General features: G+C 45.5%; 1 protein-coding gene across 4 annotated transcripts in view; it reads right to left on the bottom strand.

The window, feature by feature from the left end:
* The window catches only part of FLNB (filamin B), a 66,949-nt gene that overhangs the window by 14,910 nt on the left and 27,379 nt on the right, over positions 1-24,660 (bottom strand). For 2 of the 4 annotated variants that reach the window (XM_048957049.1, XM_048957051.1), the window contains exons 5-31: positions 24,395-24,513; positions 23,601-23,678; positions 22,825-22,987; positions 21,376-21,573; positions 19,560-19,697; positions 18,358-18,484; positions 17,749-17,885; positions 17,263-17,456; positions 16,802-16,915; positions 16,110-16,253; positions 15,676-15,799; positions 15,284-15,444; positions 14,632-14,722; positions 14,226-14,395; positions 11,931-12,048; positions 11,070-11,332; positions 9,852-10,449; positions 9,444-9,617; positions 8,876-9,038; positions 8,337-8,497; positions 7,176-7,343; positions 5,946-6,069; positions 5,600-5,756; positions 4,173-4,362; positions 2,295-2,542; positions 1,320-1,394; positions 491-593 (exon numbers count right to left, since the gene is read on the bottom strand). In XM_048957049.1, coding sequence (XP_048813006.1) covers positions 491-593; positions 1,320-1,394; positions 2,295-2,542; positions 4,173-4,362; positions 5,600-5,756; positions 5,946-6,069; positions 7,176-7,343; positions 8,337-8,497; positions 8,876-9,038; positions 9,444-9,617; positions 9,852-10,449; positions 11,070-11,332; positions 11,931-12,048; positions 14,226-14,395; positions 14,632-14,722; positions 15,284-15,444; positions 15,676-15,799; positions 16,110-16,253; positions 16,802-16,915; positions 17,263-17,456; positions 17,749-17,885; positions 18,358-18,484; positions 19,560-19,697; positions 21,376-21,573; positions 22,825-22,987; positions 23,601-23,678; positions 24,395-24,513 — 4,500 coding nt within the window. Of the gene's footprint in view, positions 1-490; positions 594-1,319; positions 1,395-2,294; positions 2,543-4,172; positions 4,363-5,599; positions 5,757-5,945; positions 6,070-6,885; positions 6,973-7,175; positions 7,344-8,336; positions 8,498-8,875; positions 9,039-9,443; positions 9,618-9,851; positions 10,450-11,069; positions 11,333-11,930; positions 12,049-14,225; positions 14,396-14,631; positions 14,723-15,283; positions 15,445-15,675; positions 15,800-16,109; positions 16,254-16,801; positions 16,916-17,262; positions 17,457-17,748; positions 17,886-18,357; positions 18,485-19,559; positions 19,698-21,375; positions 21,574-22,824; positions 22,988-23,600; positions 23,679-24,394; positions 24,514-24,660 lie in introns of all 4 variants that reach the window. The other 2 variants (XM_048957053.1, XM_048957050.1) reach the window with 2 other exon arrangements.

Below are 24,660 nucleotides of genomic sequence, written 5' to 3'. Positions count from 1 at the left end.
GGGAGGGATGGCTGAGCCAGAGCAAGAGCACCCAGCCCACACATGCAGCTCAGCACAACAGGGTGCTGCCAAGTGATGCTTGTGCAGAAGAATCATAGAATCCTTATGGTTGGAAAAGACCACTAAGGTTCTTTAGTTCAACTGTTGAGAAGGCTTGACTGTTTTGGAGAAGGGACATGGTGGGGCAGGGGCCAATCAAGTATGTATAGTTGCTCTGGAGGGTAAAAATCAGCAGCTGGTCCTGCAGTGCAGTACTTCCCAGCCCAGCCCCGAGGGCTGCAGCGGCACCAAGAATTCAGAGCATCACAGGCGTATCCCACTCAAACCCCAACGGCTGCCACTTGATGTGAAATTAAGCAACTGAGTTCCTGGCGTAATACAATTCTCCTCCACATGCTATGGTCTCGACCACACAGACTGCTAGCTGCAAATGCACAAACACGCTCACAAAGGGCAAAGCCTTCCCAACAAGCTCCACATCCTTTGGTACCTGTTATTTCTCCTTTCCTTACAGCAAAGGGGATAACCATATCGAAGGGCCGGAATCCCATGCCGTTCATGTCGCCAACTGGTACGTAAGCCTCTTCTGTGACCTGTGGGAAGCAGAAGGCTCAATCACATCACAACCAAAGGCAGCACAAGGGAGCTGAGCACTGAGCCACTCCGCTGTGAGCAGAAGCAGGACAAGGCGCGGTGATTATGGCGGTCAGCAGCCACGGGCTGGGGCCCAACTAGAGCATCCCGTCAAGCTTTCCTCCATAACACCACATCGCAGAGCAGAGCAAATCAAACACGGTGCGGATGGAAGGCATGCTGGAAAAAAGTGAGCGGTCAACATGGAATGCAAGAGCGTGGGAGGCAACGCAGCGCACACAAGACCCAGAGTGGCTCCATCGGAAAGGATTTAGTTGCTTAAGGCCTGGAAGAGAAAGTGATTTGAATGTGGCAGAGTGATTGCAACACAAAATTGACGACAGAAACAAGTTTCACAATGCGACTCTGGACTCAAGACACGGTGCTATTTCACTGGGAAAACAGAGCAATGCGGTCAGGTTGCTTTTGCCAACAGGAGACATTGCAGAAGTAGAAGCTGTAGATGTAATGATCCTCTTCGTTTTTAGGATGTTACTGAGAGTTTACTTGGAGACTCCCTTCAAGCAGCATGGAAAAAACAGGTCTGGATTCCGAGAACAATTGATCAAATAGAAAGAATGAATACAATGACCAGAAAGAATCAAGCAGTCCCAAGAAGCAGGCTGTCATCTGAAATGGAACACAGATGGGGGAAAACAACCAAAAAAAAAGTAAAAATTGTGTACCCAAGGGCGGAATCCGGGGGGGGATGCACCCACTGTCTCCTGCGACCGCACAGCAGCATCATCTGCATCTACAGCCTGGTTGGTGGTAAAGGCAGGTTAGCATCGCTCCCGTGTCAGCACTCCTCATGTTTCACACAACATGACCTGCCTGCTGCTGGGCACCTTCCTCCCACCACCCACACCCACCACAGTCACCCATACAGCCAAGGGACAAATCCACCTTTGGGAGGCTTGGAGGGAAGCTGGAGAGCAGCACCTATGCTTAGTTGGAACTGAGTTTCAGAGATGCTTCTTTATGGGACTGGCATAGGGAGGGAGGTGAGAGGCTAAGGCCTGAGACTCTGTGCACAACCCAGCCCATGCTCAGCCATGGCCCCTGCTACCCTTCTGCACTTTGTTTCCAAGCTTTTGCTCAAAGGGCTTCTGTGAGCCCTCAGAGGCACCTAGTTTGCTCCCAGCAACACACAGGGGTTTTGTTTGCTTTTTGAACCTAAGCATGCTGAAGGATTGCATGTGGGAAAGGATATAATTAGGAGGGGAATTTGGCTGTAACACTTTAGCAAGCATTTGCAAATCATTTTTAAGTGTGAGCTAACAGCCCGCTTCCTTGGGATCTGTCAGCACAGTTTCTTACTTTGGGGTCCATGTTATAGAGTGAAAGACGGACAAGTCAGAGCACTGTAGCTGACAAGAGCTGAAATAATTGGTCTTAGAGGCTGATTACAACCACTCTTACATCGTTTAGAAAAAGAACTACGTAGTCAGGAAATGAAACATCTGACCAGAGCAGCTAAGCTTTCACCCTCTTCTGGCTCACCTAACTGCTCCAAATAACAAGGAACAAGGACCCATTAGCTCCTGCTGGTCTAATAAACGCCTACAAAAATTTACATGCACGCAGACTTAACCTATCACTGAATAAAACGTGGAAGCAGGAATCTGAGTGGGAGGTATCTGTGAGCAGAGCTGGCTTACCATCACAGTGAAAGGACTGTTGGGAATGTCTACCCCACCGAAGCGGACGTAAATCACGTAGGTTCCTGGTTTGGCAGCCGTATAGAAGATATCATAAGTCCCGTCCTCGTTTTCAACAACATCTGCCTCAGCTTCTGTCCCATCTGGCGTCAGGACGGTGCACGTCACTTTTCCCTTCCCTGCTGATTTGGCGTCCACCACAAAACCAACCTCCTCACCAGTCCTCACTGTGGGTGCAATTCCAGGACCTGCAAGGCAAGTTTTGGGCAGAAATCATTCAGAGGGCTGCCTCGAGGCAGGCAGCCTGGCACCAAGCACCCCACAGATGCTCTGGGGAGCAGATGTACGGCAGGGACACTGGCAGTGGGCACAGTAGCAGCCAGGGCCACGTCTCCTTTTACGTTACCAGCAAACCATTTTCCGCTGTTTTGCCACACATCCAAAAAAATCATGAAACAATGCCCAGATCGAGCAGATCCAGCCTGAGGAACGCTGTGTTTAAATGAGAGCTATTAACTCGTGCTTGCAGTGTGTATTTGATACTTGTGTTTTCGACCGCCGCTTGTTACCGGGTAAATGGCTCGCTTTCAAATGGCAACAAACCTGTCATTTTAATACCTGAGCAGTATTCCAGCATCCACTCCTACAGTGATTGCATTTCAGCTTTGCAGCAGAGAGTCAAAGGCACTTCTTGGAAATGGGAAATTTAAACTGGCATCTAAGAAGAACTGCCATTAGCGCTATTATGAATAGTTAGCAACTTGAGTTACTTGGAACAGCATCAGATTGAGCCATTAAGGCCTCTTTTAAACAAATTTTGAAGCAAAGGGGATACCTGCCACTCTGTTTTTTCCATTGTGCCAGGGACATATTTCTGGTTTAAACAGGCCTGAGAGCAGCCAGCTGCTGGCCTGACACTGGGTATGCTCTCATGCACAATTCAGGTCAGCACAATGCTCAGACACTCTCACAGGTCTACAACCATAGATTAAGTTTCCCTGTTCAATCTGGCCTTGCTCAATTTATTTATAAATCCTGGACCTCACATTCAGTGATGATACCCTAACTAGTTCCTACCCATCCTGCTCCTCCCCATAGTCTCTGGCTGGCTGGGAGGTGGCTCAAAGCTGCATGGTGACCATCTGACCTGAGAATGGGTAAGGGCTGTAGCTATAAATGAGCTCCAATGGCAACAAATTTGGAATCCCTCCCCTATGTCGAGGCACTGATTTTTGAGCATAGTAACTTCTTAACCTTGAAGATACTTTTTTTTTTTTTTAAACCCCTTTTCCAAAATTCCACCTTCACTCTTGATCAGACAGAAAGGCAGCAAAGAACACTATCAGTAATACCCAGCCTGAACAGGATTGCTAGCCTTGAAGCACACAGCCAACTACTTACACCCCCCAGCATTAATTCTGCTTTTGTTCAGAATGAAAAGCTTCTTGCAATGCTAGCAGTGCAAGGAGCAGTGCAAAGGGAACATGTGCAGATGTGTTATTTTTAAATCAACCTCACTGCAATTCTCAACAGAATTCACCTAGGCCAAAACAAGCATCAAACTTCAGTTGCATCTGGCTCTTTATAACAACACCCCAGGCAGTCTGAAAGATTTTGCTGGAGACTACAAGAGATTCCTGTTCACCCATGGGGTGGAGGGCTCTTTATCTTTATGAAAACCCCTCTTGTAAGAGCAGCCAGATTACACGACTCTCATGTGTTCTACCACAGCAAACCCCTTGTGCTTTTTCTCCCTTCAAATTAGCACTGTTTAAGAATTCCCTCTCATTAGACGGTGCACAGGGAGCACGTGCAGCCTGTCACACCAACTGCACAACCCTCTGATGGGTAACAACAGCAGTAGACCCTAGCACACACCTGTGGCCAAACACTTGCTGGCATCCCCCGCTGGAGACGCCCGGATTCGGTAGGGAGAGGATGGGATGTCATCCCCTCCGTACTTCACACCGATCGTATAGCGGCCCGTCTTGTCAGGGACGTAGGTCACTGTGTATGTGCCATCCTTGTTGTCGTGAATGTCCACTCTCTTGGGCTTGCCCTCCTGGTCCTGAGGAAAGCAAAGCAGAAGATTTAGGCGTTCTGAAGTCAGTTAGGATTCTCTTCAGCAGGACAGCAAACCTGTTCACAGTGATACTTAGGAAGTCTCAAAGGGGATCAGAAGTGAATCGCTAGGAATGGACTTCCAGAAGCAAGGACATGTCAGATTACTGTAAAACAGTCAGGGCGATCAGCAACAGTCCTCTACGTGATACAAAGCAATGCTTCTCAGTGAGACACTCAGCTCCTGAGAGCTTGCAAGGCTTGCACTTAAGAACAAGCCCTCGTAGTCCCTTCAACTACCACTTCTACACTATATAAGGATATATAAGGATCTGTGCTTTAGCACTGAGCTTTCTTATCTAAAACCACAGTCAGCACCCTGCAAAACGCTTCTGAAGAACCCCCAGCTTTCAGAGCAATTTAGCTGCAAAGCATGAAGCACTTTGGAAAGCCCTCCAGAGTTGCTGACACAGAGGGCTACATGTTGACACCTTCCTGTAATGACTTTAACTGACAAGAGTAGAGTATAAGCTGCAAAGGACTTGAGATTTCATGTACAGTGTGAAAGAGCTCCCTCTTTCCAGAGAAACATTTGACATTCAACAGTTCAGAACAAGAAATTGTAGCAAAAAAATGCATTCCCACCACATAGGGCTTGTAGAACTTGATCTTCAAAGCTGTAGCCATGCTGGGAGCTCTGATAAGTAATACAGATCCTTCAAAGGCACACTTGCATTCCAGAATAAAGCCAATCACTTGGCAGCACCCTGAGCAGATGGGATAGCATGGGAGCAAGAATGCAGAACAGCAAGTATAGCCGCCGTGCCATGACCTAGGCATGCCAGGGCTGAGAAACATGCTTTATGGCCCACTAAACAGAGACCTTTCTGCAGAGGCCACAGAGACCGAGCACCAGAAACTTCAGGGAAAGCAATAACTACGTCAAGCAAAAACATTCCTGTAGTATCTCTTTAAGTGGCTTATGACTTTGGGTAACCTTGAGGGAAACTTGTTTTTTAATTTCTCAGCACACAGTGCTCAGTGTGGAAGTTACAGTGTGGCCTTGCTGAACCACACTGATAGAAGGCTGTCTCCATCCCAAATTCCATCATTTCTGTAATCTTGTAAGAAGCTGTACTTATCTCATTTGGGTAATTTGCAGAGTGTAAGGTTAATTGTAAGCCACATATAGTACAGAGGATGACTAAGGCAGAGGTGTCCTGCATGGCTTTGCAGTTACTCACAGTTATCTGCACAGTGAGAAGTCCCTGCCCGGCATCTTTAGCATCCACAGCAAACTCCACAGGCAGGCTGGCTGGTATGCCATAGGAACTGAGACCTGGTCCACTCGCTGTCACTTTACTGGCATCATATGTAGGAAGCACCTTCACCTTGAAGGGACTGAAAGAGAAACCCATTACTGCTTCCTACTCCTAAAATCAAGGCTGATTACTGCAGTACACAGTGGACTGCACGACAGGCACTGGCAGCTACCAGCTTTACCAGCCTTTAGTATCCGCCCAGCCAATCCCTGGAACACAATCAGTCAGGAACTCCTCAGATTAACGACGTTTATCCTTAGCACCTTACCTGCGAGGAATCTCTTCGTCTGCATATTTGACAGAGATCATGTATGGTCCCTCCTGTGTAGGGGTGTACACCACCGTGTGGGTGCCATCTCCATTGTCTACTACATTAACAGGCTCCACAATTCCTAAAAAAGCAACAGATAACTTTCTCAGCTGCACTACTAAAATTCAGTTCCTCATCAGCCATTTGCTGTACGAAGCTCCAAGATGTTCTGCTGATTTACAGTGTGCAAAAAGCTAGGTTTTTTTTTTCTTTTTTTTTATTAAATGAATGCAGTCAGCATGGATCAGTTTCCCTTATTTTGTATTCGAGAGCCATTGGTTTAACACAGATCTGTCATTCACTGCTCTTTGGATTTCGATCTTATTGTGAACAATAGCTAGAATGAACATACTGGAGAAAAATCTGCTTTTCTGTAGCCAGGTCAAGAGCAATTGCTCAAAATACATTAAAGGTCCTTCCAGAAAGAAAATGAGTAGGTAATGGTTATAACTGCCTGAACAGTCATTTACAAGATTACACACTGAGATTCACTGCACAGAGTTGAGCCTTAAAGCCAGTTAGTGCATAGCATTCACCAATTTGAGTCTTTCACAATCAGGTATTAAGAAAGGTAGGCTCACTGCCTAGACAGGAGAACCCTGCAAGCTGCCAAAGTTCTAAGAAAGCAGGATCAATTATTTCAATTTCCATCAAGCCAAATCTACTGCGAATTATGTGACATATCAGCACGGATCACACAAAGCAGCCTGCAATTACAAGTTGGCTTGAAAACACAGGAAGGATTAGCAGTGTAGCAAATGCAAAAGAAATATATAGCTGTCATGGAAAGCCTTGAAAGAAGCACAGTTTGCTCCCACTCCTTCCCTCAGGTGATTCTTGCTGTTGCCAGTTAGATTTCTGAGCGCCAAAGCTGCCATTAGTTAGTGAGAGTTCAAACCTGTCGCAGTGTCACCCTTTGGATCACCCTTAAAATCCGAAATGCTTTTCAGTGGAGAGCGCCATCCCTGGGAATCCGTCTCATCCACTAAAATCAAAGAACTGTTACCTGGAGGGCACTCACACAGGGTGACCTGACCCTAGGACATTGAACTGGCTCCTGCCTGCTAGCAAGGGGCAGAGGGAAAGTCATCAAGTGGCATGACCACCCCTGCGAGCAGGGCCACGACCCCAGTGCATCCCCACCCCAATGCAGATGGGCACAGCCAGATGGAGCGCTCTGGTTCTCACCTCTGGGTCCTGCCACCACCACCTCCAGGGGTGCTGCTCCTGCCTTGCTGGTGTCCACAGTAAAGGACTGTGGGATTTTGGCTCGAACAGCTGTTCCCAGGCCTGGTCCTGCAATCTTCACCTTGCTGGGATCCACAACATCCTTCACAGGAACCTTGAAAGGACTGCCTGGAAGTTAACACAGCTGGTGTTGAACAACACAGATTGAACAGTTTCAGGAAAATGCCCACACAAATGCAAACGGTTGGCTATCGCTTTGGGACTGGGCCTCTTTCATAGCACAGGCACTTCCATAGTTCTCAAAGACAAGTTACAGATAAAAGACAGCACCAGCTCAGCCTACACTACGCACTAAATCAACAAAGAATAAAGTTTCCAGGGCACAAGCAACTGATCAAAACACTGGCTCTCATTTCCTTCACATCTTATCCATTTCAATATGTTGATGAACAAAAGAGGGCCAACAGGACAGAACCAGCTCCCTCTGAACATCTGGGAAAGGACACCTAGATGAATGCTATATGACAGTGTGTAAGCACACACTGCAGCAAAACGTGCCTGGCATTTAGGAGCATTAATTATTGGTCTTGAGAAAAACATCCTTCTTCTAATTGTAAGCTGCTGGCTGCCAGATGTATCTGGAACACTGCTTAAACCACTTCAGCTTTACATCCACAGCAAACACACAGACAAATGCTTGTTTTCAGAACAGTCACTGCCTTCTGCAGTGATCAAAACTTGCAGCATTTAATATAATCCCTATGGCAGTATATGCTTAATATACTGTCAGTTCCCATGACGATATTTAATGTAATCTCCATTAGACTATTTCACTGCAGAACAGCCTTGAAGACACACAAATGAAAGGGATTATTTTCTTAACCCAACAAGTTGCACATTACTAAAATCATGTACCCCCTGCCCCAACACAACAGAATGGGCTGCATCAGTTGTCTGTCAAAGCTAGTATCCCTTTTTCTTACTCCACCCATCTGGATGCACTTCTTTGCTCCTCTCACCCAGATGCTACAATTTCTGCCTTTATTTTCAGGAAAAGCAGAACATCAAAACCTCAACATCCCCCAAGCAAAAATAAGACACAGCAAAGGCACCAACTCAACACTTTCTTTCCTTTGGAAACCACTGCACAAGTGCTCTTACCAGGAATATGCTCTCCCCCATATGTAATATTGACATCGTAGTCTCCTGGAACATAAGGAACGTACTCAGCACTGCAGCTCCCATCCTTGTTGTCTTTACAGCTGATTTTAGACTCTGAAGGTCCCTCAACAGTTATTCCAAGGCCACCAATTCCTGCCCCTCTGCAGATGAGAAAGGCACATTGTTAGAATTACCCCTTTGCAGCAGCAGCTTCACAGCACTCACGCTACATTTCTGCCCTTACTGGAAAAGCAGCAACCTGACTTCTGATGCCCTGCCTTTAGTATGCTCTGGAATGCAAAGCAGTTCAGCATAACCTCACTGACATTTCCCAGAATTGTATCCCCAACCATTATCAGCTCATAACCTCTGCAGAGCAGAGAGCTCAGTAACCTATCAGATAGCAAACCCATTAATCAAGAGGACATAGTTTGGTTATTTTATAAATATTTGTACTGGTTTTAGGATCTTATGTTGCACAGCCCTCTATGCTCCTCCCTCCCTCAGATATTCTCGAAAGATCAAGTTGGCCTGCTTACCTGGTGACAACCGAAAAGGCATTAGGCTGATTTGTGAAAGCTTCTTTGAGTCCAGGTCCTTGTGCCTTAACACGTGATGGATGGCAGCCCTCCGTCACATTCACTCTGAAGGGACTGTTTGGCACAGGCACGCCATCATATGTTACACTGACTGTGTGTGGACCTGTTAGAGGAGGAAAACATGTTCTGAACTCCCTAAATATTCTGTTCGCATCACTCCTACAAGATTCTACAGATTTGGATGTCAGGAGGTAGATAAGACCTTCCTCCTGCATTTCACAAGACCTTAGCAGCGTTTCGTAACTGAGAAGCCATCTATGTGCTGTTTTGAAGATAAGCTACTGTAAGTCATTTCAAGTTAAAATAGTAGGTATTTCCTGCAGAATTAGCTCCCCCACTTGCAAAAATCCCGCTGAGAACGCCAAGGAGTTACTGGCAGACCTCAGCAGTTTGCCAAATGAAAGTATCAGAAGTGTTGCTTGCTGCTGGTTTTCCCCTCTCAAGTTTTCTTTTTTTTTTTTTTTTTTTTTTAAAAAAAAAAAGGACAAAAAACAACCACAGAGGTTACCCTTTTCAAATGGTGTGTACTCCACAGCATACGTCCCATCAGCGTTGTCTTGGATCTGACAGTCTGTGGGGGAGCCGGATGGGCTGGTGATCTGTGTCCTGATGTGGTCACCACCAGCTTTCGTTAGAGGTCGGGCATCCACAGTGAACTCTGTTGTAGCTTCTCGGAAGACATCTGCAGGATAATGTTTTGAAGAGTCATTTCAAGAAGCACATGCATTTCAGACAGCAGAACATTCTGTGAACCAGCAAGATAAACAACATTTGGGAACATAATGAAACATCCCCTTCAAGGGTCGCCATGGGAACATGCAAAGCTATTACAACTTGCATTGCTCAGAATTCTTGGTGCTGGGTAAAGGATCTTAAGTCCTACGAACTCCAGTAACAGGAACAGGGTTGCTCTTACCTTTCCCTTCCACTCCCGGCCCAAAGACTTTAACTCTGCTTGTGTCCACAGCTGGCTCCACTTTGACCCGGGCAGGGAATTTAGGCACTTGCTCTCCTCCATATTTCATCTTGATGGTGTACATGCCAGCTGAGAGCGGCACATATGTCACAACGTAGGTCCCATCCTTGTTATCATCGATCTGGATCTCAGCTTTGGAACCAGTATCTGACACTATGTCCACCCGCAGGTTACCAGGACCTGCTTCTGTACAGTCAACATTCAGCAGCCCTGCCTCACCTACTTTGCCACGTTCAAGACCTGGTCCTGTGGCAATGACTTTAGAGACATCAAATGGCATTTCTATGTCTGCTTTGAATGGCGAACCAGGAATGTGAACTTCTTCAAAGAGAATGTTTACAAAGTACTCTCCAGGCTTGGTAGGCAGATAGGAGACAGAGCAGGTTCCATCACCATTGTCTGAGCATTCAATCTTAGCTTCACATGGACCTTCCACCGTTAAACCCAAACCTCCAGTTCCTGCCCCTTTGGTATCTATTGTGAATTGAGCTGGTTTTCCAACGAGGCCTCCTCGAAGACCTGGCCCATGAGCTCTTACCTAGGAGAGAATATGCAGCTCAGATACTAATTCTTTCATACCGCTGTACCACAGATGACCTTAGACAGACTAGTTAATACGTAAGACTTGACTAATAATCTCTTAAAAATACATATAAAGCAAAGTTTCCTTTACCACTCCTCCCAGTCTTAACATAAAGCTGGTATCTCTTTCCTCCAAAGAAGTTTCTAGGCAGATATTCATACCCTTGTCACAGCTGTTTTTATGTGTCACTGAACGTAAGGAGTAGGCATGCTGAATAATGGATAGCTGTATGGAACTACACTTGAAATTTATTTCTGTGCAAAGAAGCATCTCAATTAATACATTTGATATGTATTACGTTGGTCATGAAACCAACTTCTATTAAGTTAGAACACATGCATATGCCACACCGTGCAGAATGCTTGCAGTATTAGTTCAAAGTTATTCCAAGTATTCCAATTCTTAACAATTGACTTCCATGAGTCATGGAGTCTGCGAATGGAACTGAAATGAAACAAGCTCTGAGAAAGGATGTTCCAGGGTCTAGTTTGGCTAAATGTAAGTTGGGCATCATGTGACAGCCCAATTCACTTTTCAGTTACTAGTTGTTGTTACAGCCATTACCATTTACTTACCTTGGAGGGATCTGGAGGCAGAGTGGCCTCCACAGTATAGGGGCTGCCTGGGATTGGATTGCCATCGTAGCTCACATCCACCACATACAATCCTTCCTCTCTTGGGATGTATTTTGCTGTACTGCACTCCTTACCAAGAACTGGCTCCACCAGACATGGTACAGCTTTCCTCATAGGACTGGAAATATTAACATCCAGTTTACCTTGTCCACCAGCTCCTCTGGTGTCAATTACAAATTCTTGATCCTTCCCTACTTCCACTCCTGAAAAAGAGACAAAAAAAAAATATCTATATTACTACATGAAGTATCGAGTAGTTGACAACACTCCAAGAAATCTCTTATGCAATATTAGCAAGGGAGCAAGCACTGCCAGAGCGCTACTCAGTCTACATCCTTCCACATGAAAAAGAAACAAAATGCCTTGGTTAATCAGCAGCAACAAAGAGACAGTGCTAAACAAGGCTGTAAGGCATGGCCAGACAGTAACACAGAGGCTCCTCTAAGGAACACAACATTTTACAGCCCTTGTTCTGCTTTCAGAAAATGAGACTGTATGAATGAAATTCCACACTTAAGATGTTACATCTCTTTGAACAGTGATCTAGCTCCAGAGAAACCAAATTACATCAGCAAGTTGCTGGTCTGGTGAGGAGTCCAGCCTCATTCACCACCAGAGACTTTACCCCAACACTAACCTTGCCCACACTGTACACACAGCTGGTTTTTCCCCTTAATACAACAAGTTAAAGAAAATGTGTTTTGCCCCCATATGTTTCAGTGGTACACGTCAGCTGACATACTGAACAAGAAAACACTTCAGAAGTAGGCCATGGGGCTCCCAAGCCCATGTTGTACTTACTGTTTTCAAGTCCATTAACTTTAACTTTGCTCAAGTCTAGCGGAGCAGCAACTCCCACAGTGAAAGGGCTTTTAGGGATAGGATCTCCACCGTACGTTACCAGAACCTTCATTGGTCCCTAGTTGGAGAATTGATGAGTTAGCTCAGTGTCTCACTTCACACAGATGCATAATACATAACCATTTCATCACCTAATCCATTTTGGCTGGGTGCTGCAGACAGGTATTCTGCCCCACTGCACCACAGCCACACCACAGCCCAGCCTGCGCTGAAGCTGCTTTATTACGGCATTTCAAATACCAGGGCTTTAAGCTGTACAAGTCAGAAAGATTAATGCTCTTGTGTATTTTGGCTGAAATACTGCACAGCTATGGCAAGTTTCAGCCCAAGATGTGTGTTCCTTTTATTCTCTTCTACCACAGTCCATATTTTAGCTATACTCACTGTTTGCTTACTTTTCTTTCTTGGCCAGCTCAGCTCCCAAGTGAAATAATCACGGATATTTCACACAAGTTTGTGAATAGCTTCCATGATTATTCTTAGCTGTTTTTGGAAAACACACACAAGGGTAGCTGTAGCAACATCACACGTGAGAGAGATAAGCCTGAGCAAACAGCATTAAACCAAGGTTCCTTTACTGCTGACACGGCCCCTCAGGAACTTAACTACCTAGCCAGGCCTCCAAGCACTCCATAGAGTCCAGAGTCTCACCGATCTGCTCTTAGATAAGTTCCTGCTGACAAACCCTAGGAAGGCAGGGTTCAGGACTGATCTACGTGTTTGCAGCCTGGAGGGAAAGCAAGGATACTATTTACCACGCAGCTTAATTTCACTTTTTACTAACCACTGTTCTCCTGCCACCACTACCTGTGAGCATCTCCTGTAGGGCCAAGGCTCCTCTGTGACCCAAGGTGCTCCCTCAGATGTGAGATTCCAGCACGCACACACAGCTACATGCTCACAGTCCAAAGCCAGGGAACTTGTTCTGACTCACTATACAAACACTACCAGCTGAGATGCCCCCTATAGCACTGCAGAACTATCCCTACAGCATCCAAACTGCCACAGTCCAAAGCTCTGTTCTTACAGACACGAAAGGCAGCCAGGTCTGCCCATGGCTTAGTGAAATCCAAACTCATTCACTAATGAAACTATCTCTCCTGAAGAGGTAATGAGCCAGAGGGTTTCTAAATCTGGCAAAGGGGTGCAGTAATCCTGAGCACAACCCCTGCAGGGGATACCAGGTTGTGGTACGTGCCCTGTCTCACCTTTGCTTTCTGCATGAAGCATTTATTGCTCTTGCACAGCCGCAGAGTTGCTCCCTTCTGCACACCAACCCTGACTGAAAAAGCCAAAGCCTCTCCAAACAGACACACCAACCACATCCTCAGACCATGCAACTGCTTTATCCAAAAACAAATGCTAGCTCTGTGATGTGTCCAAGAATGCTAATCCAGCACTATCAGACAAACAGTGCTGCAGGCTTCTGTATCAGTTCATTTTTACAAAGCTACATTCAAGGAAGTCAGCGTGGTTGACCAAGTAGCTCACTTGTTTGCTCAGCGGAGTATAGTCATCAAAACACTTTCATCTCACCACTACAGTGCCTAAGTCTTTAAAAATACACATGAATTGAGCATAGCATAAGGAAAACTATTTCTAGTTATTAGCAGCTTCCACTTTAATGGTGTTGCTAGGAAGTATCTGTCTGAACCAAAACAAGTTCAACTGAAGTTTTTTCAACCCATGGGCAAACCTCAAATACAGGCAAAATACTCCGGCCTGTTTAATCTGCAGCCCAACTTCCCTGCCCAATTCTTTCACTTCTCTGTTTGGAAGTTACTCAAACACTGTACTTTTTTTTTTAACCACACTCCAGTCTGCAGCTGAGCAGCAGCAGGCTGACAGCCACACCCCACAGCCCAGCAAAGCAAGGGGGGGCAGCGCAGGCTGGCCATGCAGCAGCTGGCCTCAATTCAGATCCCAGAATTGCCACCTTTCCCTTTCAACTGATAAGGCAGCAAAAAGATACCACCATTGTGCAATGGCAATATGAGCCACGTGCTGCTACTTCAATACCTCACTTGGTCCCAGAAAAGAAAACAGTGACAAGCCGCCAATAACTAAACCAGAAATCCGTGCCTCTGCTTTCCAATCCCCACTGTCCCACAGGCTTTGTGTTAGGGGAACAGGACACCAGGTTTTAACTAGAAGTCCCCCTGTGCACAGCACCAGATCACAGTGCTACAGCAACATGAGCTGCTCCCTTTTGTGTTTTGGAGTACCCAGACCTACCTGCTGTATTGGAGTGTACCGGACAGTGTGGGAATAGTCGTAGTTGTCAATGATGTCCACATCTGCCACCACCTCTCCTGGCACAGGGCTGCTGAACTGCACATCCAGGGGCGCCTTCCCAGCTCCCTTCGTGAACACAGTGAAGTGGGTTGGCTTGCCATTTTCCACACCTGAAGAAAAATGTTAATTTTAATTTATGCAGAGCTCGCACACAGAAACTCTTCCCAAGAAGCATTCAGTACCTATAAATCCCACTCAAGTAGAAAGCCAAGAGAACAGAGTTCTTTCCAGTCGCCTCCCACCCCTACCAGCTGCAGCCAGCACCACACTGCTGAACCCCAGCAGTGCCCAATCACGCAGTGGCTGCCCACAGCATTGGCTGACAACACCTCCACCTAGGTCTCACCAGTTTTGCTCAGCCCAGGTCCTTCGGCTTTCACTTTGCTGGCATCGTGAGAGGGGTCCACTTTAACTCTGAAAGGACTGGCAGGAATTTCCTGCAACAGAAATACAGCTCTAAATAAAACCAGGTCACTTCTCATTACTCAAACTAGACAGATAAAATTGAAGCAGAAGCACCTTAAAACAGTTGGCTCCAGCAGCCTCTCACTTAAATGCTCCACCTTACTGGTGGCAGCACTCAAAGTCTAGGCCAAAGTTAACAGCTGGTCTGCTTGCATGGGCTTTTCCCACTTATTTCTTTAACAACTTATTTTCATGCCTATTCCTTGGATAGTAATTTAAGTTTTCTACCATGTAGAAAATAGCATTGCCTTGCCTCTAGAGCCAGTAGGTAAGCTAGCACTGATACACACTGATTATACCAGCCAAATGCATCACATGGCTTGACTCTGATAGTCAACGTTTGCCTTGTTTGTTTACATTCAAGTACTAGAGAAGAGTTCTAAAAACAGCAACCAGACAAGGTGCATGTGGGCTGGAGTGAAGGGAGTCACCTGTACACTGCCACACTCAACCATTAAGTGGCAGGTGGTGTGTGGGGCGGAACAGATAAACAGACTCTGAAAATATCAGCCTGTAAAATGAAGATTACATACCTCTCCTGCAAAAAGCACCTTAATAGTGTAGCGTCCCGCAGCAGGTGGTGCATACTTCACTGTGAATGTATCATTAGCATTGTGGATAATGTCAAAATCAATGTCCTCCTCTTCATCGCTGACCACACGAGCATCACACTTAATTCCAACACTGACATCACCTAGGAAAAGCCAACAGAAGTTTCACTGGATGGTACAGACGCTGCTAGCCAAATAGCCAGCACATTCCTACCAATTGATAAAATTGATCATATCACAACTCATTTCCACATTCTACTTCCCAAAGTTTTTTTATTAAGAAAAAAAAAAAGCATAAAAAAACCAACCAGAACATAAAACCCAACCATGCATAACCTGCAGGATACCACAGCAATAACCCAATCTGCCTTTACCTTCTCCAGCATCTGTGCAGTCAACAGTGAAGTGAGTTGGCTCACTTGCTTTCAGGCCAGTTCTCTCCACGCCAGGCCCAAACACTTTCACCTTCTGAGGATGGCTCCCCTGACCTATCAGGACCTGAATGGATTCACAAGTGTCAGAATTACACTCCTGATTCATGCCCGAAATCACAGTCAAACTGAAGCATTGCTTGGGCAGAAGCTACATGAAAACAGCACCAAGTTAAGAACAAACTGCCCTGATTGCTCCAGGCTGCAGCTGGACTGATACAAGACATCCAGCATGCGAGACTGTAAAATCAGAAAGCTCTTTTCAACAGGAAACATGCCCATAAAAGACAGCAGAAGGGCACACTGCTTTCAAGTTCCCAAAAAGGTTTTATCACCCTTGTAACAACAAGCAGTTGTTACAATAATGTTCTACTTACCCTAAATGGGCTATTGGGCACGTTGGCTCCTCCCCAGACAATAGAAATAGTATGTTTGATTGGTTTAACTGGCACATAGGAACAGGCAAACACACCATCAGGCTTGCTCTTCATCTGGATATCAATAGGGTTTCCTTCTCCATCCTAAAGAGTGATCAGTACAAGCAGCAGTGAGCACAAGTGGCAGAGAGTACAAGCAGAAGGTTCAGGCACCTTACAAGTATTTGTATAATTCGAACATCCCAAGAGACTGCTCCAAAATCTTGTTCTTTCCTCAGAAGTACAGCTCAGAAACATTGAAGGAACATGCAGATTGCACTCCTGTAAGCCTTTTTCATCTAAATGGCTTATTTCTCACATCATCTCACAACACTTTAACAAGTTCACCTGAGATTCACAAGCCCAAATACACTTCAGGTCCTTTTGAATGACATCTTAAGAAAATTATAGTCTGCCTTTTTGAGGAGGCTCTGAGTGCGAAAGCAAAGCCACACACTTCAGACTCAAGGGGAGAAGTCACCCTGTCTCAAGTTAGATTTGCTGTCTGACTACATTATATGGATCAAAGCACAGAGCTGCAACAGAATTGCAAATGTTCAGAAATAAGCAGTGCGTAATCCAGCAGAAATACTCAGGGCATTTTTCCCAATGACATTAAAGCCCTTTTGCTGGAGCTGCCTTTGGCTTTTTACCTGTGCATATATCTTCAGAGGTGCTTTCCCAGCATCCTTGGTTTCAACTGTGAACTCAGCAGGATTGTTCACTATGCAGCCACTTCTCTCCAAGCCTGGACCATAAGCCCTCACCTGAAAACAAAACCAGGAGTCTTAGCTGGCAATTCAGAAAGAGGTAAAACAAAGTGATTTATTTCTACAAACCTCCTCTTCCTACAGACCTCAAAAAGCATGGGATACAAGTAGAGGCTAGTGTGAAAGCTGAGAATTTTGACTACTTCAGCAAGTTTGCATTACATTAAATCGAAACCACAGCAGTGTTATTAGAAAAAGCTGAGTAATATCTGGCTGGAGCATACAAACACAGAGCTTTAAATAGAGGCAGCTTAAGAGTCAAGCGTGTTACCAGAAGCCTTTAGAAGCACCTCTGTAAGAGTTCTACCAAACCACATTATGCTCCAGTGAGCAGTTTACACCACCTTATCCGGGTTGAAGTCTCCCGACGCCGGTCGGATGAAGGCCATGTAGGGGCTGTCCTTTATGTCTTCATCATCACACATGATGTGCACAGCGTATTCACCAGGCTCTTTGGGCCAATACTTCACATCACATGAGCCATCGTTCTTGTCATCACACTCTATTTTAGCCTGAGAAGGACCTTCTATTGCAAAGCCTGAAAAAGAAATGCTTACTTACCAATTGTGCTACAGCTGTGACGGCTGCTAATCTAACACTGTTCCCTCAAACTGCTTTTTTAAGCCGTATCCATAACTGATGCTTGCTATCTCTCCTCTTCAGCACCATGTGCAATAATCTATCACTTCCTTCTGTATCTCATCCCACAAAACCACATCCCACAAAACCACAGTCCCCATCCCATGCTGTGATAGCTGTTGTTTCTCAGGAGTTTGTTACCAGCACTGCAATATCTAAGTATTTCAGGCGAGCTAAGCAAAGTAACATACCAAGAGAACCAACTTCTGTGCCAATGGACTCCACCACAAAGTCAGCCGACCTGCCCACAATCCCTTCATGCAGTCCTGGCCCCCAGGCTCGTACTTTCTGAGGGCCTGCTTCATGACCTATGTGAACTTCAAAGGGGCTACAAGAAAAAGAAGCACAATTAGAAACATACAGACTACGTGCTTTTCTCCCCAGGCATTTTAATGAGGCTTTACACTGGACTTCCCAAATTAACAGATGCTATCTTGTGGTGGCACAGCGCCCAGCAGTCCCTCTAGCAAAGAGGTCATCTAACCTATCACATACTTACACTTTGCACAACAGATCCTAAGTGTCAAATATTTGGTTTGCTCTGCTTGCTGTAGTCCCTGACAATAAAACAACAGATCTCTTCAAAAACTCAGAGTCAAGTCCAAGCTGCATGAGCTACCGAAGTTTATTATTTTTTTTGTACTCATCATTTTGGGTTTAGTAAGACTAATGCAAATCAATCTCCCAAGTTTTCCCAAAGCCTCTGCAGCCCTAAAAACACGCTGTTAGATAAAAAGCCAGCCAGCCATGCAAACCCCCAAAGGACACAAAAAGCTCAAACAAAACTACTCCTCACTCACCTTTTTGGGATGTTGTGCCCACCCCATGTAATCGTGACAACGTACTTCCCTGGGGTAGCTGGATAATATTCAAACGCATATACACCATCCATAAAGCCTTTCTGTTTCACAAGCTCCTCCAAGCCCTCTGTTGAAAGATCAGTTCAGCATTAAACTTAACAGCTTCCATCCTGCCGTCAATTACGCAGGCACATTCATGTTTTCTAGTATTTATTTTAGCTTGGAAGAAAAAAAAAAAAAATCCTCCAACAGAAAGGAAAAAAAAAAAGGTCAGGTTATAAGGGAAGTTAGTTCTAGTTGCCCTCTAGGACAAAGACAGCAAACACTTCCAGAAGAAATACAGCAGAAAGTATTTTAAGTTACCAGACTTAATAGGTTCCCTTGTGTTTTATTTTCTTAGTCTGCAGTATGATGCATGTCATATGTTAAAACAAAAAAGCTTAACATTTGTCAGACTTTGCAACCACAAGTATGCAGGGAATGCCTACTTTTCATTTTCTTCAAGATGAAGGATCTAGGGAGAAAAGCCTAATACACTAAAATTTACATCCCTACGTCTGCTGCTTTCTCCCCCTGTAACCGCATTAAAGCCACACAGTCAGAACACTGTGTGTGTGGAGGAGGTGAAGGCAATACAATGCACCTTTTAATACAGACCCAGCCTGGGGGGAGGTGAGTGCTTCAGAGCACAACACAAACAAAGCCAGTTCCTTTGTGGAACTCAGACTTGGCGCAGGGCATGGAGAGCAGAGCACAGCCACCACGGCTGGGCAGACCCCAGCCCACGGCCAGCGTGCCCACTGCCCTGCTGTGCCACAGTCCTGGGGTCGTGGCAGAGTGAGGGGCCAGGGACTAGATCTGGCAGAAAGGTCTCTCCTGCCTCAACACTTTGCCCTCCTGCTCATGAGCTGAGCATTCAGTGCATTCAGGATGCCGCTCTAAGGCATTCCTAGCATTTTGAGAGGATTTCCACCTTGCCAGAGTCACTTTAGTGTGATTTGCTTCCAGAGATCAAAGATGCCATGCAAACCCACAAGGCCAAGACAAACAGTAGTGCCAATTTCCTCAGTTATGGTATGGTGATGCAAATCCGACCAGTTCCAGCAGCTACCACCTCTTCACTACTCTTCCCTCTCACAACCCCTTCTTTGCCCCCTTCTCCAAAACACAGTCAGAGCACAAATTCATCCCAACACACGTACTTGGTCCTTTTATAGTCACCCCCAGGTCTCCGCTGCCTGCTGCTCTCGTATCAACCTTGAAGTCGGCTGTTTCTCTGATGCGGACGCCTTTGGGCTGCAGGCCTCTACCGGTGGCACGACAAGCATTCGGATTGCAGGCTGCAAGGGAATTTCAGACATCAATGCAGTCTTTGATTCTCAAAACACATGCAGCCTAGCCAGCTTGGAACAGCCTTTAGTTAAATGTTGACTCAGGGCAACCACAGCTGAGCTTTCAGCACAAGTCTTAATGTTATAGTAGGAAGGAAAACAGATGTGGAGTCTGCCTAGCCATTGTCCATGTCCTGCTGCTTTTGGACAGCAGCATTCAGTACAACCAGGCAACACTGAACCCCTACAAGAGCCACTGTTTAAAGTAAAGCAAACTCTGAAGCCATGTTGCTTTCCAACTTGATGCCAATTTTCAGATCAAAGCTTTTACTTGGCTATCAAACCCAGATATCTGCTGCACTAGGCATAATCTTCTTGATGTTTTTCAGGTTTATAGGCATGCTGCAGCACTGGTGAAGTCTTCCTTTGTAGATAAGCCCTAGTGAACAATATTATCGTGCTGTTCTTTCAGAAGCGTGACTGGAATAGCAGCTATTACCAGAGCAAAGTTCTGCATGTGCTTCTTTAAGACATGTCACTTCAACCCCCTGTGTGTCACAGTTCACACCCACAGCAGCAGAGCCATAAAGTCCTCCACTGATGGAAGCAGCCATAGGTAGGGGCATAAGGTTACATATGGCTAAGCTTAAGCTTGACACCTTTCACTCAAGTGCTTCTCCAGGCCTGCTGAGTTGCTACATAAACAAGTTAATGTGCACTTATGAACAATTCTTGTTACACGCTCCCAGCTATCAGGTGGTCTTCAATTCCAGAGACCTAAAGGGTTTGAAAAGACTCAGAAATCACAGCTTCCCAGTAGTTTAATCCCAACATGCACTTCCCCCAGATACACCGTGCTTACAGCAAGAACACAAGTCTGCCAAGCTGCTCATTAGGTTTTCATGTGTTTCAAGAGCTTACAATCCTTTTGCAGCCACATCACTACACGTCCTATGCTGGACAGTACAAGCAAACATTGCATGCCATCTGCTAACTCTGAGAACTCGGTGGGTGCATACATGAGCAAGTCTACCTTGGAGTGAGAAAGGCTCTCAGAGCCCTTACACAATTAAGCCAGGCAGTCTGTGGTTAAGCAAGTTTCACTGACTGGGTCACACAGTGTTTCAATTTGCTTGCAACTTTCTTCCCCATTCCCAACAAAAACCCTTTTGGCTGGGGCAAGCGGCAGGCTAGAAGCTTACAAACAGCAAACATGACAGAGCATCCTGCACACCTCTTACCAACTATGAAGCCATTAGCAGTGAAGTCCAAAATTCCACAAATGGAGGGTAGCTCAGGAGAGATGAGCAGAGATCTAAAAGCATAGGAGCACGTAAGGATGGAACAGAAAGCAAGTTAAGTGTCAGTTCAGGAGGAAAACAGTAAATATAGTCATTTGAGGAGCAAAGGCGGAAAATAGCAAGATATTGCACAGCTGCATAAAACACTCCAAAAAAAAAAAATATATATATATATCTAAGGGTCAGCTAAATGTTCAGAGGTCTAGGCAGAAAGGAAACTCTCGCACCAAAAGCCATGTGTTTTGTCCAGGTGAACACTCAGTGAATCAGGTCTAAAGTGTTGAAAGGTAAAGAAAATGCCCAAGTCAAGATTCAAGCAAATTCTGTGATCCCATTCAAGGTGAAAAGTGTCCGTCTACATTCAGGCACATTTTGAAAAAGCATACCCTCTCCAATGAGAACACTGCAAGGAGTTTTGGGAATTGCCTCCCCCGCAAAAGTCACTTTGACAACGTGAGGACCAGCTTGGACAGGTTTGTAGACACAACGATAGACTTGGTTGCCTTTGTCTTCTACTGCAACTTCAGCAAGGCATCTTCCCTGAGGATCCTCCACTTCCACAATCACGTCACCCACACCAGCACCTGCAAAGGAAACCAGCTGAGCTGAGCCTAGCCTTCCCCACAGCTGTGTGTTGTGTTCAGGAAAAGGTCCAGCACTGGGCTCAGCCAACTGTGCTCCACTATTATCCCCTGTACAGTGTAAGCGTTCAGCCTCTGCTGACAGCAACTGGAGGCTGAAGTGAGCTGGGGACAAGGCAGCATGATGGCACTCTATGAAGCCATCAAACCGACAGGGCTCTGCCAGCCCCTGCACAAGGCTTCACAACTACATTCCATCAGTGGATACACATACAGCCTGGTTATCTCACTGCTACAGCCAATCACAGACTAGCCCACAACTTTCTCAGTTAATTCAATTCTCTCATGTTTTGAAGCAGTTTAGATTAAGATATTGGACAGCACATATCCCTTGGTCTGAACTAGGATTCCTTCTCTGCTGGAGTATACATACTCACTTTTGCTTGGACACCTGCTCCTTACTGGTTTTTATTTAATTCATTACACAACAAAAACAGTTTTTCAGACACTTTCAGAGGCCAGATGTGCCCGTACATGATTCAGACCACACCCTCACCAATTAGAGACTGAATATAGCACTTCCCCTCATCATAATCACATTTAATTTTACTTCTAAGCACCCTTGGGTAGAATGCAATTTAAGATATGATACTCAGCATATTTCAGCGTTTCAGTACTTCAAGTAGCAGCCCCAAGTAGTTTCGCATTGTTCTAAATGAATTAGCATTTGCAACATCTTATTGAGTCACTCCTCTAGGCTACAGCATTGCCCTAACAGCAGGCAACAAACACGATGGAGATGTTCTAATGAAGATAGTAACCCACTAATAATTAGGAGAGAGTTTCAACCAGTTTGTCAGTGAAACATCAACTCAATGTAGCACCGGATCAGATTCTTTCTGCAATGCTAAATACAGAACACATTAAGCTTTTACAGTCAATTTACAGTTCATCATTCAGAGGTAGGTACTTCACTTCCCTGTTCAAAAGGAGTAGTGGGAAGAAACCACCCAAGAATTTGCCTGCTGCCATGTGGCAAGCTCATGACAAATTTCAGGGTAACATTTCACATCTTCCCACCCCAACTTAGCTCAACATGCCAAATGCTTCACATACAGCTGAAGCCTCCAGAGTAGCCTGACTATTATTTCACTTCTGAACTCCATGAGTTGAAAATCCTCATTCCTCCAAAACTCAGGTTCTCCTCACATCTGAGAAAGCTGCAGGATTTCAGCATTCATTCATTCTGCTTACCTGCTGTGTAGAGGTCAAAGTAGGTAGGCTTGTTGGCAATGTTTCCTGTTGCCTCCAGTCCTGGTCCCTTCGCTGTTACTTTGCTTGCATCTCCCTGGGCTTTGTCAACATTCACTTCAAAAGGGCTCTTTGAGATGTGTTGTCCAGCAAATAGGACTGAAACCTAGGGACAGACAGCATCAGCTTGATACTCAACAGGGCAAAGCGTGGCTCAGCTGCCCCGAGGCCAAGGCTCTGAATATCTCAGAGGCAAGAGAGACCACACAGCAGATAACCTAGAGAGCTGTACCTATCTTTTCAGGCTGGCTGTATGGACCAGCCACTCGTGCAAATGCTAAGCAATGGCATCACCCACCAAAAACCTGCTTCTGCAGACCCCTGGTGACAGAGCTGGGTGGAGACCCTTCCTGCAAAAGCCCTACAGCAGACAGCGTGATCAGCAAAGGAACACCTCACAAAAACAACTGGTTACTCTCCTCCACACCTCAGTGACAACCCACAAAACTGGTTTCATGAGCTGCAAGAAGTGGCTCCAGGTGAGAGAAAGCCAGCTGTGGTACTGCCTACAAGCCCCCACCTCACTGAACACCCACACACTTTCTCCCAACACATGCACACCCTTCCCCTTGAGAGGGGAACAGCTCAGAGAGAAATAAGGCTACATCAGATTACTAATCCTTCAAGATGCCCAAAGGCTATTACACCAGTAGGAAACATGCAGTCCCCGTGGGCTCACCTTAAGCAAGAGAATTCTGGTTATTTGACACACAACCTACCTTGTGAGGTCCAGTAACCTTTGGCATGTACTGAACTGAATAGGTCTTGTTTTTGTCACTGGATGGCATTATCTTTGCCTAGGAAAGAAAACACAGCTGTCTTTGAGCTGTGCCTATGCACAACAGCCTAAGACTTTCCTGTTTGGCATGTAATACTGTGAACAGTCAGCAGTATCAGTGTCATGTTTCTGTGGGAGCAAGTATTCTTTCTACATCCTCAATACATACCAAAAAATGATTTGTCTTCAGATGTGAAGCAAGCTATCTTTTCCCCTGCCCTCTCTTTGCTGCTAATTGCTCTACTAAGGCAGGCCAAAACTGAGGAGACATTAAGTCCAATGTACAGCTGTATTTCTCTGGAATGTCGTAATATGATCAAGTGGAGTACTTGGATGAGAAATTTCTATAAACATTAAAACCAGTATTTTAACTCAAAATGATTCATGGCTTCTAAATAGCTGCTTTAGCCATTCTTGCAGAATGAGTAAGGGCAGATAGTGATTTAGTGCTGTGTGTTATCTAAACGCCCATCAGAACGTACTTGGCCAGTCAAGCTAAAGCACTACAACTACTGGACATTTGACTTGTGTTGCTTAGTTGCAGACAGCAAAAAAAAATTTCAGGCTCATCCAATAAGGCAATTATGGAAGAAAAGCTTGAAGTTTGCATTTCTGATAGACAGTATTTTGTAACTTTTCTAGATTACTTATCTCGTGGAAGACAACAGTTACTGCAAAATCACTGGTGTTTTGACTAGCTTTATGTTCTCCCCACAAAATATTTAACATACATACCTCTTCCCTGTTTCCTTCTGGATCCTCTACAAAGACCATCAGGTCTCCCTGCCCAGCACTGATGGTGTCTACTGTGAAGATGGCAGGCTGCTTCACCATGTTCCCATGAGGTTCAATTCCTGCAAGGCAGATGAAGAGCAGCGTGTTTGCTACAACACCCAAGAGACAGCTTGCAGACTACCCACCAGCTGCTCAGACTTCTTCTTCGAAAGCTGCTCAAACAATTTTGCCAGTGAAGTCTATAGAAATGGCACGCAGCAACCTCT

Source organism: Lagopus muta, chromosome 11, assembly GCF_023343835.1.
Source record: "Lagopus muta isolate bLagMut1 chromosome 11, bLagMut1 primary, whole genome shotgun sequence".
NCBI classification, from domain to species: domain Eukaryota; kingdom Metazoa; phylum Chordata; class Aves; order Galliformes; family Phasianidae; genus Lagopus; species Lagopus muta.
Note: the sequence above shows the minus strand (reverse complement) of the source record. Positions and strands in the feature narration are given on the sequence as shown.